Source organism: Sebastes umbrosus, chromosome 6 (genome assembly GCF_015220745.1).
Source record: "Sebastes umbrosus isolate fSebUmb1 chromosome 6, fSebUmb1.pri, whole genome shotgun sequence".
In the NCBI taxonomy this organism is placed as follows: Eukaryota; Metazoa; Chordata; class Actinopteri; order Perciformes; family Sebastidae; genus Sebastes; species Sebastes umbrosus.
In genome coordinates this window covers 14,833,605-14,848,684 of record NC_051274.1, presented here as the reverse complement: position 1 = coordinate 14,848,684, position 15,080 = coordinate 14,833,605, and the positions used below count along the sequence as shown (strand labels likewise).

General features: G+C 40.0%; 1 protein-coding gene across 2 annotated transcripts in view; it reads right to left on the bottom strand.

Moving 5' to 3' along the window:
- The window catches only part of LOC119489757 (protein kinase C and casein kinase substrate in neurons protein 1-like), a 40,520-nt gene that overhangs the window by 11,716 nt on the left and 13,724 nt on the right, over nt 1–15,080 (bottom strand). The window contains exons 1-4 of one of the 2 annotated variants that reach the window (XM_037772551.1): nt 11,478–11,719; nt 5,961–6,090; nt 822–978; nt 402–637 (exon numbers count right to left, since the gene is read on the bottom strand). In XM_037772551.1, the coding sequence (XP_037628479.1) occupies nt 402–637; nt 822–978; nt 5,961–6,020 (453 nt within the window). In that variant the 5' untranslated portion in view covers nt 6,021–6,090; nt 11,478–11,719. Of the gene's footprint in view, nt 1–401; nt 638–821; nt 979–5,960; nt 6,091–11,477; nt 11,720–15,080 lie in introns of those variants that run through there. The other variant, XM_037772550.1, reaches the window with a different exon arrangement.

Below are 15,080 nucleotides of genomic sequence, written 5' to 3'. Positions count from 1 at the left end.
TACTGTTGGTTTTTAGAGCTTTTTCCCTGAAAGCAGCTGCCTGCTGCGACAGAAAATTACACAATGAGAGTGAACCAAAACAGTGAAGTTAAAAACAATGATCGAAAAATCAATTAATCAATCAATAAAAAAAAAAATAGGATTAAAAGCTACTTTAAAGACTAGGAAGGCCTGGTGTTACTTTGTGTGTTGTATTTTTTTTTTACCATGATCTTAGGTTTAAAATAATGGAATAGATGAGTGAATGAATGTTGATGTGACACAGCTCGACACAAAGCAACAAAACAACATCAAGGTGTGAGCCAGTAAGAACCAGAAAGCAGCTTATTTATGAAGTGAACACAACTTGTTCCGTCACACCAAGATGATGATTCATATAAATGTGTCTCCATCGCCCTCACCTCCTTGAGCTTTTTGGCCCACGGTTTCTGAGCCTTCTTGAAGCCTTCGTCCGCCTCCTTGGCCTCTTTGAAGCCTCCGATCATTTGCTTGTGATAGGCTTCCTTCTGCCAGTTCTTCACTTTCTCCACGTCCTCGTTCATCAGGTTGTTCTTCACGTCTTGGTGCAGCTCACTCACCTTCTCCGCCTCGGTCATCACACCCAGCCAGGCTCTCTCCACAGTGCCGTACTGTGGGCCTACGGGTCGGACAAAATCATTCATTACCCATAAAATATTTAGTGCAATAACACGCAGCCAAATATTACCAGAGAGCAAACATCAAATTGTGTAAACGGAGCATTGGCAAATTGAAAGACGGCGTTAAGTACATTCATTTGTTGAGCTATTCATGTTATTGACCCCGTCCCACATTCTGCTGACCTTTCTCAATGAGCTGTCTCCATCTCTTGGACCACGCTGTTAGCTGATCACCGTAGGATTTTTCAATCTTGGCACGTTCCTGCAGGCACCCCATGAGGTCATTGCAGAGCCGATGGCCGTCATCGACTCTCTTGACAGCACGTTTGTAGTTCCCCACCTGACAACACAGAGACAAAGAGGTTCAAGGAACGGAAAGCAAATCTGTCTTTATATATCACAGAAGAAAGAAATACATCAAAACATACAAAAAAGCTGATGAAAAGTGTATCTTTATAGATCAGTGGGACACAGTCAAGCCAAAACCAAGCACCTCCAGTCGGAGCAAACTTTCTCATTTTACAGCCAAACAATACACTACAAGATGTTTCTGAAAACATTTGAGGAGAGAAATCGACATTACAGTAACAGAATACTGATTCATATTTGACCAGTGCTGCCTAGTTTGACAGTTTGAGCGGAGTACACAAGCAGTGATTGACAGCTGCATTAGAGACTCCTTGGCTGTGATTGGTCGTTCGCGCTGGAATCTTGAAAATGCCATTAGGTGCACTAAAAGGAGGCAGAAGAACCTGATTTGTTCACAGATTATCTGTCTCTTATGACACGGCTTTGTTGAATACTTGATTCTGATTGGTCAATCACAGCGTTCTACGGTCTGTTATTTCTTTATAGCAGACCGTTGCTATCTATAGCAGACCGTTGCTATGGGCGCAGTTCTGATGTCGGACTCAGGAGGACCATTTTGTGTCAAATTATTGATTTCTTAAGTTACTAGCCGTGTAATAAGCGGGATAATGTACAACGAGCAAGTCATTGCCGCATCGCCTCGTCAGGGTTTATTTCATAACAATGACCGGCTCACTGTACATTATCCCTTACATGTACTGCTGTCAGGATATGGTGACAGTTTGAAAAAATATGATAAAAGTTATTTTCGTAAAAGTTACCAACAGCAGCTTTAAGAACATTGTCTATTTACTAGGGCTGTGTATTGGCAAGAATCTGGCGATATGATACGTATCATGATACAGGGGCTACGATTCATTATATTGCAATACTGTAAGCAAGGCGATATATTGTGATTTTTTAAATCTAATTTAGGAAAACTTTCGTAGTATGGAGAACACACCACCATATGCATCAAATATAAGTAAAAAAAGTGAACTTTTCTATGCAATCAGATAAGTGAGATCTGCATTTATCACAGTCCCTGTAACATTCAACATCATAGCACTACTTTGAGAGGGCACATACACTAAGAGGGCACATCTCTTTGCAAATTAAATAAAGTAATGACTGGGTTAATCTTTGCATGTAAACTATTAATGAAAAATCAATAGTGTTTTTGAGAATCGATACAGTATCACAAAACATAATATCGTAATAATCAATTTTTTCAATATTTTCTTCCACCCCTACTATTTACTGAAAAAAAAATTTGGTTTTTGAATATGATTTCTAAAGTATGATGCTAAATAAACCAACACAGTTTTGGTGGATTATTAAATGTAGTTGTTATAGCAAATACCCCCCAAAAACAAGCTAATGGGCAATCATGTCTTAACTGATTCTAGGTATCTGCAGATTTGATTTGATTTCTTTTTTTCATTGACACTGAGTAAAATAAGATTTTTGAGAGGCCAAGTTCATGTCAATATGAATAAAAAGGCTGCTTTAGCTTCAAAGGTTATTGGACCTCAAATGAATGAAAATACAAAAAATATTCAATTCTGTCATCATTTCTGTCTGTGTGTCATAATTATGGTTTATTCTTCACTAATCATTTCTATCTGAATGCTAATTATAGTTAGTGGATAGGTTTTGCTGTCTGCAAACAAGCATTATCGGAGTATGAAGTGATTTCCTGTCCTTTCCTGGAAACACAAAATAATGTCTATATAGAGATCATAGTATTTTTGTCTTCACACAAAATTGTGTGTGGAGGAAGATGTTCATGTTTTTACATTTTTATAATTAACAAAACAAAATGAACAAAAAAAAACAACTTATGAATGGTTCCTCACTTTTTATTTTATCATCAATAATCAAATGTCTGTCTGTGTGAAAATACACAGATCATTTAAAACTGATATTAGAAAAAGTTTCCTAAAGATCTGTGCAGAACTACAAAACAGAAGCAGGTAAGATGAACATTTACAAACAGCAGCCCTTACTGCATGTGTTTACCCTATAATGCATGTTATCCAGCACTGTTTTGGATAATTTGAAGCATATCTCTAAACATGTCCTGAAATAATGTTCAGTTAATTGCAATATATATGATATGCTATACTATTCATGCACAATTTAAATCACACACCAGTACTCAGGCTGATTTTCAGCCAAAATGATTTTACAGCCTTTTTCTTTTAGATCTCGCCACGTTAAGCAATACCGCCTTAAAAGAGCAGAGCCAGGCTGCTTGGCTCCGCCTCCTCAGTGCCTGCAGGGGGCGTGAGCTCATGGTGCATGATGAAGAGAAGGCTAGTGAGGAGGGGGGAGGGGGATGCTCGTGCCTGTGCATGTGTAGTTATGCAATGACATGGGCTTGTGTTTGTGTGTGTGTGTGTGTGAATGTGTGTGAGTGCCTTAATCCTCTTGAGTGGTGTAATGCAGGCAGACAGATTCTCAGGGATAGACGTCGAGGTAGAGACAGAAATATACATGGAAACCACACGGTGCTTGTGTGTACGCTGTAAATACATACAGTCATGTACATACATCATCACACGCATAACTCATCTGCAGCGCCGCACTGTGATTGGTCCTGACACGAGCATGCATGTGTGGTTACTGTTTGAGATGAGAGAGCTGCAGGGAGGCAGTGAGACAGGTGTGCCACGGTGTGAGTTTTGGCCCCGTGTGACAGATTGCCAAGTCACACCAACAACAACATGCAGGTGGACTGGCTCTGCCTATGAAAACACACACACACACACACACGCACACACACACACGCACACACACACACACACACACACACACACACACACACACACACACACACACACACACACACACACACACCTTGGATTTGCAGTGTGGTGGTTATTTCATGGTTTCATTGAGTTTGATTGGTGCCTCTCAGCCCAAATATCAACATTTCTGATGACAAAACTTGAGGATTAAAATGTTTTTCTAGCTATTATAAACCACGATCTGACCCGGGCTGTGTTGCTAGTATACAGATGCTATAGGCAGGTGCATGTGGTGAAAGGGCGCCTCAGAGCGACTGATGACTGAGGCTCTTTGTCTCCGTCTACGCGGCTAAGAGCCGTGACACAAAGAAGACTCTGTACTGATGGAATTCATTAACGCTAATTTGGTGCGGGTAAAAAGTACACAGGCTGCATCCCAGCACAAGAAGTGAGGATGGATTGAACTATGTATGATTTTTATATTTGTTGTGATATGATTTACTATAAATATACTGACTAATATTAATGCAATATTTTCTCAAATAAGAAAAAAACTGTGTTGAAGAAGTGTGTGTAGCAGGTATTTATTGTGAAATTAATTTAGTTTGCGTCGACATAGCTTAAGTAAATGATGGAAGCCCATTTACATCCAAGAAAATAATGAATGCATTAATCTCATTTTATTTTTTTAAAAGTAATTAAATGAGTTTTTTTCATATCCTGTCTTCTTGTCTGCCAAGGGGAAAAGAAATGCTAAAAATATTAATGAGTCCACAAAAGTCTAATTTATTTGAATATGTAGCTCATACTATTCATGTACTATGAATAGATTTATTCTTATCATTCCAAACTTTAATGTATTTTTCTTTCCTAGCAGGAATGGGCTTTATTAACCAAAACACTAGTAAACAAGAGTCAAGCAGGTTATGAAGACTCAAGACTCAATTACTTCACAAAAAGAACATGTGCAGGGTCACAAAATGAGAAAAAAAAGATATAAAAATGAGAATAATGCAAGAGTGTCTGTTTGATAATTACTCCTCATTTTTGTTCCTTCTTTAAAGCTGAATGTGTCAAACCAGTATGCTATACAGACACTACCGGTACTATTATAGTCTAGTTAAACCAAAAACTAGTTCTAGCTTGTGCACTATTTTTCTTAGCACTGTGACCAAAGATAGACACTGCAAATCTCCATTTGCATAACATATTTTTAGCTGCAGCTCTGCTTAATGAGATGGAGGAATTCCTAATCAGGTCGGCTTTAAGAAGCTCTTAATTTAAAGCGTTACTTCGACACTTTGGCAAACACCCTTACCAATGGTATGTTGAGGTTGATACCACTCTCATATCTGTCTGTTAAATATGAAGCTACAGCCAGTAGCTGGCTAGCGTAGTTTAGCATAAAGTGTAAAAACAAGGAGTTGTATCAATCTTCTCATCTTACTCCTGGCAAGATTGCTTTTGCTTTAAAGTGTAGGCCCTGTCGCCGTTGAGCCTCAATGGGTATCGAACAGCATCGCTACAACTTCTTCTCCTGTAAAAACTTGGTGACGCTCATCTCATGATCATGGTTTCTGTGGTGACTCTGTTGGGCTTCAGAAGCCACATCAATAGAGAGCTACAGGAATGAGTCCTAAAACCCAGATATGAGTTAGCATTGTAGTACTTCCTGTTCCCTTGTCTGGAAGTCAATGGGTTTTTTGAATAGGTTTTTAGTTAGATGCTTGAAATAAGGTCTGTGGTTAACACAAGCTGAAGAGATTTTAATGTTTTGTTCTATGACATCGCGAATTTTGAAGCTTTTATATGTCTTAAAAAAGTGGCTAAATGAGACTACTAAACGCCATCACGCCGCCTCTTTCGCCTTTACAGCCTCGTTGTGTATACTCACGCGACCGTGGTGTAACCTAACTTTAGCTTTTTACTTGTGGCGATTGCATTTACGCTTCAAAAATCAGAGAAGCAGGGTTCAGTTGTGAAGATTATCTTGCAGAAAAAAACGTGTAAGTATCATAAACGTGTTTGATACTTACACAGCTTATTTTCTGCAATAATCCAAAACCTAACGGACAAATCCAATTGGGTTTTTGTAGATGGAACCAGGGCGATGCTAACTTTCTGGTTGGCCTACAAAAATACGTCATTCCTGGAGCACTCTATACAAGACAAATAGGAGGGTAAAGGCTCGTCAGAACAGATATGACAGTTTGATCCGTACCTCCCAGAAGCTGTCCATGGTGTCGTCAGCACCTGCACATTCATCGTAGGAGCCAGACATTTTCCTGGATGTGGCAAAGCACTCTAATGACTAAACCTGTCCTCTGCAGCGGAGCTGGTTTCCTCATGCACTGAAAGATACAAACAGAAAAACAACAACGTCACATTACGTTACACAAAATACAGCAGCGAAGAAGCACAGTGGATATGCATGAGCAGACATTAGAAGACCAAGCTGTAATGTAGGAACTTTCCCTGGCAACGGGAGGAAACCTTCCAGTGTGAGGGTTTCTATTTGAGACGTTTATAATAATGAGATAAAAATAGTCTCCTCCGCCATGCATACAGCTCCGTGCCCTGAGGAATGAAAGGGGGCATCTTATACTGGCGTGTCCTAGAAAAGACACCACAGAGAGCGGAGCGTCACGGCAGCTATGACCCTGAATCCTTCCACTGTGCAAATACTCATTCTACTGACACATTACATCTGAGACACACACATGCATACACAGTTCACACGCTACACTGTGTATAGTAGCCCAAAATGCATCTTGTGTGTAATCATAGAACCGTGTAATGGCCACCATTATTGCTATTACTGTTATCATACCATTATTACTATATCAAGTATATTTATATGGTTTCGCATGTGTATAGTACGTTTAATGTGTCATCATTGTCCTTTGTCTCTAGGTTTATCCCCCGATAACCAAAAACAATACACATTTTTCCTATATTATTTATTTATTTTCAGGTTCATACTTGTATTTTGGGTTTCTACTACAACTTTAATGTTCAAAAAATGCTTTATATTTGTCATACCAGCCACAAAAAAACAATATAACAAACTAAAGGACAGGGAAAAAGCACAAAAAGCATAATAGGACACCTTTAAAGAAAAAAAGAATTGTGTAACCCTAAAATAGAACGGAAATAAATACACAGAACACATGTATTTTTACAGCGATATGTCCTGTAATGATGCGGCTTAATCATATATTATTTTGTAAACCCCACGGAATACAATCCCTGCTGGATTTCCTCCAGCGTTTATATTTATTTGTGTGACGTCTGGTCGATATCTTGCCACCATGGTTAAAACAGAAGAGGCTGCGAGACGCTTTATCGGTATTGAACTCTTTTTGAAGGCTAATCTATTTTGCTCACATGACTAATGGCTTTCTTTTGACAGAGAGCTCTTCATTGCACTGCAGCCACCAATAAGAAAATATTGTATGTGCCTAATAATAATAATATAAATGAGGTTCCTGCGCGGACACGGTTTCAAGTTGATTGTGTTTGTTATCTACTTCCGCACATAGCCCAACAGTGCAAAAACTTTATTATAGCCTTTAATTAAAATGATAACGAGTTTTGTAAAAATGTTATTAAGAGCAATAATTGATTGATTTCTAGTATGCACAATGCAAATTAAGTGTTAGTTAAGCGTGCTAGATAGAGGTCAACGCAGATGAAGGATGACTCGTGGCCATTTCGGATGAGAAGCTGAGTCGGCACTCTACAGTCTGCTGCGGCACAAAGAATATTTTGTTCAAATATCACCAGAAGCCCTCCGTGCTCCATCCTTCAACTTCCCTGTGCAGTCAAGTGCAAACTAATTCCTGCAACATCCTTCGTCCCTGCAATGAGTCATGAAAAATGACTATCTGCGTTAGGCTCATTTTGAACCGGCCTGACCTCACTTTGCTTATACATAATATAACAACACAATCGTCCTTGTGAGAAAAATTAAGAGTACTGAAACTACAAGGTCAGCTTATGAAGGGAAAGTATTATTAGTAGCAGCTCCCGCAACACGCTCTTATGTTTTCAAAGGGGGTCTACTCATCAGAAATGTTATCAGGGGAACATTCGGTGGTGATTGGTTCTGGTTTCAGCTGCAGAACAGGCAATCTATTCCTGCTCACTCAGTGATTCTGCAGAACTGATTTATCCGAGCAATATTTTATCCATGGCCTCGGTCACTGTCACCACTCATCACACCTGTCTGTGGGGCTCCTAACAGTCGAGGCTTTCAAGGACCGGCTATTTCAAAAGTGCACAACACAACATACCAAAGAACTGTTTCGTGATTTGGCAATTTTACCGTGAGTGTCTGAATCTGAGACAACATGCGCCTTTCAGTTGAACTGGGATCAGCAGCAAAGTGTTTTTCTGGTAATTCATCTTTTTTTTCCCTGAAAAGAGGCCTCAGACAAGACTGTGCATTCTACTAGTCTACCATACCTACAGGGCTTGATATAATAGGAAACTGTGTTTCTTCTCATGGAAACAAAATAACATTTTACTGAACATAGAGTACTGAAGGAATCCAAAAAATGACTGATATGGTCCTAATCCTGTGCTATAGATCTCTGTCATTAACTAGAATGTTTCAAAATGAAAGTTTACATGAATACACTGCATCCTTCCATCAGTTTACTGACCATCATCATAGCTTCATCTGTTGGGACAAACCCTCAGAGGCCCGGGGAGGCATCTTAGCATGTTAGAACCAATACTGCATCAATGAAGATGATTCATGACAATGAGGAGTCATTCAATCACCTCACTGACCTCTACTAAGGAAATTCACTCAACATAGGGCTGGGAGATATGGCCAAAATCTTCTATCACGATACAGGTCATTTCATATCTCGATAACGATATATATCATGATATAGCACGTTTTCTGGTAATTCAATTAATAAATAGTCTATACAAAATAACCACATGGTAAACCTATCTTTGTATACTCTTGTGTGAATTAAATACTAAACAAATGAAAAGTACTGAGTATTTTCTCATTTTATGAATTTGAATGCAAAATTAAGTTTTAAGGGAAATTATAGAGAAAAAATAAATAAATAAAGGCCTAGTCTATATCGCGATAGAAAGAAAAATATATACGATAGACATTTTTATATCGTTTTGACGATATATATTGTTATATTGCCCAGCCCTAACCGAACCGCCCTCCTGTCCAGAGGACAAACAGTAGCCATTGAAATGCTATGTATGTTATGTAAAGCAACAGTTTGACATTTTGCTAAATATGCTTATTCACTTTCATCCTGAGAATTACATCAGGAGATAGACACCACTCAGCCACAGCCTGTCTCTGTTTAAAGGTAACAAAATCTGCCAACCAGCACATCTAAGTAAGTGCTATTACACGGCTACTTACTTAAGAAATCAATAATTTGACTCAAAAACGGTCCGCCAGAGTCGGACATCAGAACTGCGCCCATAGCAACGGTATGTTATACATAGCAACGGTCTGCTATAAAGAAATAACAAACCGCGGAACGCCGTGATTAACTAATCAGAATTGAGTATTCAACAAAGCCGTGTAATAAAGCTCACTAATTAACACATTATATTTAGTTTGTTTAATCCGTACAAAATAACAAAATGAAAAATCTTTAACTTTGTGCTAACTAGCTGCTGAATGTAGCTCTATATTTACTGTACAGACATGAGAGCGGTGTTGATCTTCTCTTCTAACTCTTGGCAAGAAAGCAAATAAGCATATTTCCCAAAATATTCATCAATATTCTGGCTAACTCCCCAGTTGGACTCCACATTGAGGATGATATTCTTTTGAGCATATGTTTTGTGGCGTATATGTACTTGTGTAACCAGTGGGCTACCTTAGGGTCTGAGAAAATGACCCTACTTCTCTCTTGATTTATTACCTCAGTAAACATTGTAAACATGAGTTTATGGTCTCAATCGCTAGTTTCAAGTCTTCTTCAATACAGCATGATGTTCATTTAGTAAATTATGGTCCCATTTAGAGTCAAATAGACCATAAAGCAGGGTATGCTTTAGGACGTGGCTACCTTGTGATTGACAGGTCACTACCATGGCGTTGTCCGGTCTGGGATCTCTCCGTGATTTCGTCTTACAACTTTAACCCTTTCACAGTGTTTTTTCTAATCATAAAAGTTAATTATAACCTGTTTGGTCGCCTAAAAATGTCTATTCAGTGTTCGGTTGTACTTAACTCCAACCTCTAGTATGACTTCTGGTTGCAAAAATTAGAAACGGCGACGGCAAAAATGCTGAACTCGAGGCATTTTGCAAAATTGCAGTCCACAAACCAAATGGGTGCCATCACGGTGATTACGTCTACTTATTATATACAGTCTATGTGTGTAACCAAAGGGACCAATAATATGCTTATAATAAAACCCACTTGCAATAAGTGAAGGTGTAGATAGGTTAAACAAACTGGCTCATACTTTGTTTACTCATTTTTTTAGGGACCTGTGTGTATTCTGTTTGCATTTAATGAATATAAAAAATTTGTAAAAGCAAATTTGCTCAGCTTTGATGACAACATTGCTTCCACTTGGTGAGATTAGTCTGAGCCTCTCTCTCTCTCACAGACACTATCATAAAAACAGCAGAAGTCTAAGACACCTTACCTTATAGGTAAACATTTTATTTTTAGTTGAAGAAAGGTTTGAAGACACACTGAAAGGAACATGACATAAAACCTCGACTATGTGATGCAAGAGGGCACCATGCGGCCAAGTGGCGTGTCTTAATCTGAGCAACAAACAAACACCATTGGTCCGGCTCCCTGTCCATCAGCCGAGTCCCCCAACTAGCTTCTGCATCCCTGACTACAACACCTGGTGACATCAAAGCCAGTTAAGCTCCGGCACAATACCAGAATCCCAGCTCATAACACAAATCTAATACATCCAGAGGCTTAGTTTAACCAAAACTCGCACTCAAACCAACACACACTTGATGATGTCTAGAAAGCATTCGGATTAACACGATAATTCCAAGATCAGCGGTCCACCCATTTTCTGAAATTACTAGACCACAGTCAAATCATTCTGTATCATGGATAATTATATAGAAGGTGAAAAGACAATGGGTGAGAGCTGACGAAGCTTTGAATTTGTGCAAAGACAGTGTGGACATAAAAGTCATCAGCATCACACATCACAAAGACGTCTCAGTTTCGGTCCATTGTGGGAGATTGTTGTGTGTCCCATGAGATGGATAAGTGTGGGGGGTAGGAGTGGTAAGCATTGTGTAGAGGGGCTTATACTTATTGAGGTCAATCCACCTCAATGACTGCAAACACACCTCCCATTAAGTGGTGAGGAAGTCATAGTGAAGACAAAGCGCTGTTTCTAATATTACTCAGGTTTTTGCAAAACAAATCTGATATAAATGGGACAGAATAATGAAATAGGCTTGTGTACAATGCAAAGACACATACAGTCCATATGTAAAATATAAAAGTAACAGCTGGTCTGTACGAGACACATTTATCCATTTGGAAGCATCTTTCAGTTGGAATCTGTTAACAACCCACTCGCTGACCACTCCAACACTCGCTGCTGTCAAAGCGACTGCTTTTGTAATTGAAAGTCTTTGAGGAGTCGTCTGTTGTGATTGCAGAGGCGGCATTGTTGCCTGAAGCTGACAGAATACTACAAACTCTTTCACATTCGTCAGTAACTAAACATTCTTCTAAACATTCACTTACCACGGTTGGCTCCATCATTGAAAAAGAAGAAAACAATCCAGAAATTTGAAATCGAACGCGACTCCTTGAAAAGACTCCTTGTGGATGTGTGAATCTGAATGTGTCCTTTAGTTTACAGCTGGTACTTTGAATGGTTAATGAGTTGCAAATTTTATTATTTTTGCAGCTTTGACCTCTGTGGCCAAAGTGGACCCAGAGAGGACGATAAGTCTGACCGAACCAGCATGTCTCAGAGGCTGAGGGATAATCCTGCAGTGTGCCACTTGAATGGCTTTAGAGGGGGAGGGTGCTACAGTAGCTAGGAAGAGGAGCAGAGAAGGGGATAGGACGAGTGAGACAAAAAGTGGATAGAGAGTAATGTTGATGTGAAACTGTAATTATGACATTATATACTGGCAGGATAGCGGTACACACATGTTGCACTGTTTATTTCTGCATGGGAGCACATGCATGCATTAGAGTTTGTGAAAGTATAAAAGTATAGATTTTATCACAAATGCTCTCCTGTTACTGATTTCACAGTAATTAAATACTGCAATACTTTTAAGAGAGTAAGAGAGTTAAAAAAAAAACCCTGATCCAGGTTACACAAATGTTCCTGACACAGTCAGAAGGTCCAGTGTTGACGAGGAACCATAACAAACGTGTAAGCTTGTTACCGTAAGAAGATTTCAGAGAGATGAACTAACTTTACTCCAGCACATCACCAAGCACTCACTATCTCCTGACTGATTAGACAACAGCAATTCAAAGAAGTTGCTCACAAAGCCTACTTTAGTGATTTGTTTCTTTTTAGTATAATCACAGAAATCAACTACACTTAAAATGAATGTGACGTGTCAAATATTTTGAGAATGAACTCTAATAAAAGCCTTCAGTTGTTGTTTTTTGATCTACAGTTGGTTTACGATGCATTCTGTTTGATAGGCGCAGCATGTCCTCCTCTTCTACCGACTGAGCGAAAGAGGACAAATGAGGAGAAAGACGGAGGGAGGTCTTTCATTGAGATATGAGCAAGGGAGAGAGTGACAGAGAGAAACCGAGCGAGACAACAGGAGAAGAGGAGGGGAGGCGAGATGAAGACAGAGGCAGGGAGGGACGTGACAGGAGAGAGGTGATGGGAGAAGAGGAGGGACGAAGGCTGGGAGGAGTTAGGACGAAGCGTGGAGCTGCTCAGACAGACAGCCGGACCGTTCCTGAGTAGAATAAAGAGAGCCATAGGGCCAGAACGACAGCCGAACACATCAGGACAGAGATGTGATTCATCTCACGGTACAAGCAGGCTTGTTGGGTGTTGCCAGGAGACAGAGCTGCCTTGCTCAGACTTCACACACGCCGTAACAGCCGAGGCCCGTCGCGAAGCCGCCCATGGGACCGACGCTGGTGACGCTGTCCATCCCACAGTGGACTCGTGGGACGTCCTTGAGTATGTGCATGCACCAAACACACACAAGAGGGCAACTTGTGAAGTGAGAAATGCAAATTAGAGAGGGATGGAAGAGGAGGAGACTCATTCAAAAAGAGATCTGAGCTAGATAAAAAGAGGCAGAGCGAGGTGAGGGTGGAGGGTGACGGTGGTCTTGTGTTGTATTCATCAGCTGAACGTGTAGTGCCGTGAGGCCTCTTTGCTGCTCGCTGGGGCATGGAGTGGGAGAGTCAAATCTGAACTGATGTGTTGATCCAAATAGGGAGTCTGCAACAGAATTTAGGGAAAAAAACAACCCTCATCTTCCTCTCTCATCTCCATCAGCTAACTACTGGCTTAGGCAATTAAGGAAAGCCCCTGAAACTAGAGTTGTTCCGATTTGTTTTGTGCGTAGGTTGTGTGCTTAACGTTAGCAAGTGTTGGTGTTTGCACTCAAGAGAGACCGACAGAGAGAGTAAAGAAGCACGCGTGTGTGTGACAGAGTGATGAAGTCAGCCGTAACTAGCTGTGAGCGTAGCAGCGCAGCGTGTGTACAGTTTAGGCTGCCGTCGGTGAATAAATGTTACAACTCCTCAAGACACAAGCCAAGTTCCTGTGTATTGTAGGGTTTTTCCATACATGACTCGCCGCGTTGGCCCAGCATAGCAGGGATTGACGTCTCCATTACAACAGAGCTACCTGCTTGGGTGTGTGTAACCACGGTTGTGACTAGTGGTCAAAGGTGCGGCTGTAAAACGGTGATGAACGCATTCCATTTTCTATATTCTTCACAATAAAAGTCCCTCGTTATTTTGTTATCTAAAAGCTTTTACTATGAAGCAACAGAATCAGGAAATCAGCAGCAACTTAACACGACAGCTGAAAGTGAAACAGTAAAATACAGCAGATATTTGAAAGTACAAACAGGGAAGCAGGAGATTCAGTTGGTACATCATACCATATCCATACATGGTCAGCAGTAAACAGCTGTTATAATAATAATAATAATAATAATAATAACTATGTTTTTTTTATCACGCTGGTATTGGATCGGTACTCGGTATCGGCTGATACTGCAAGTTCAGGTATCGGAATCGGGAAGGAAAAAATGGTATCGGAACATCTCTACCTGAAAAAGATTTTAAAAAACTGATATGAGCAAGGAAGATCAATGTGCCACCAATGTGGTTTTTCATGGTAAGGAAATGCTCAACACGTACAAGTACGTCAAAAAGTGCAGTACTTGAGTACATTTAGTTACATTCCACCGCTGCATACATGACTGGATGAGGGTGGGACTCTTATAACTGGTGGCAAGATGTCACTTTCAATCTGTCTCCAATAATCAAATGAGATGTTATTCTGCAGATGAACATGTCTTCATAACAACAGAACAGCGACTAATCAAACACACGTTTCAGTCAGATGTGTAATGCCTCTATTTAATGAGCTGCCAGGTGTTTTAACTAAGAAATCTGGTCCAAAGAGGCCTTTGCAGGCTACCAGTGTGGGTCATGATTTCAAGCAAACAAGCGCAGGATGACTCAGCGATCTGATTATGAATGCCTCCGGAGATGCTCTGGGTTGGCTGCACAAGAATCAAGTTTCTGCATCATTGTTTGTTCCTTGTGGAGGGGTGGGGGGGTGGGATTTTCAATCAATATCTATTTTGTGTAACCGTGTGAGTTAGCCAGGTGTGCTATTGCTCAGGTCCCAGAACAACAGACTACACACCGATTCATCAGCACTGGGTAGTAAATAATAAAAAAAATACATTAATATTAATATATATTTATTGATTTCTGTAGGGATATGTTCTCTTTCTCTTCCTCCAGAAGAGGTCACGGTCAGCTACAGGTCATATGGAGCTGGTAGGGATTGAACATGCTGCCTGTTATCTGACAGCCCATAAAACAGTTTGTACTCTGGTTCAATCTCCATGATCTGGTTTGATACAAGAACTGTTTAATGTCACCAGAGCAGTGAGGTAATGGCCTGGCACTATGAAATGGGTTTAAAGAGTACATGTTGTCAACTAAATGAAAACAAAGGTATGCACACTGTTTTGGATTACTGAAATAAAAATCAACTTAATGAAAGAAATAATGGGAACTAGTAAAGCTTGTTTCTTTAAGGTGCTAAATGCCAGATTGGGAAATAATCATCTGCACCAAATTTCATGGAAATACATCCAATAA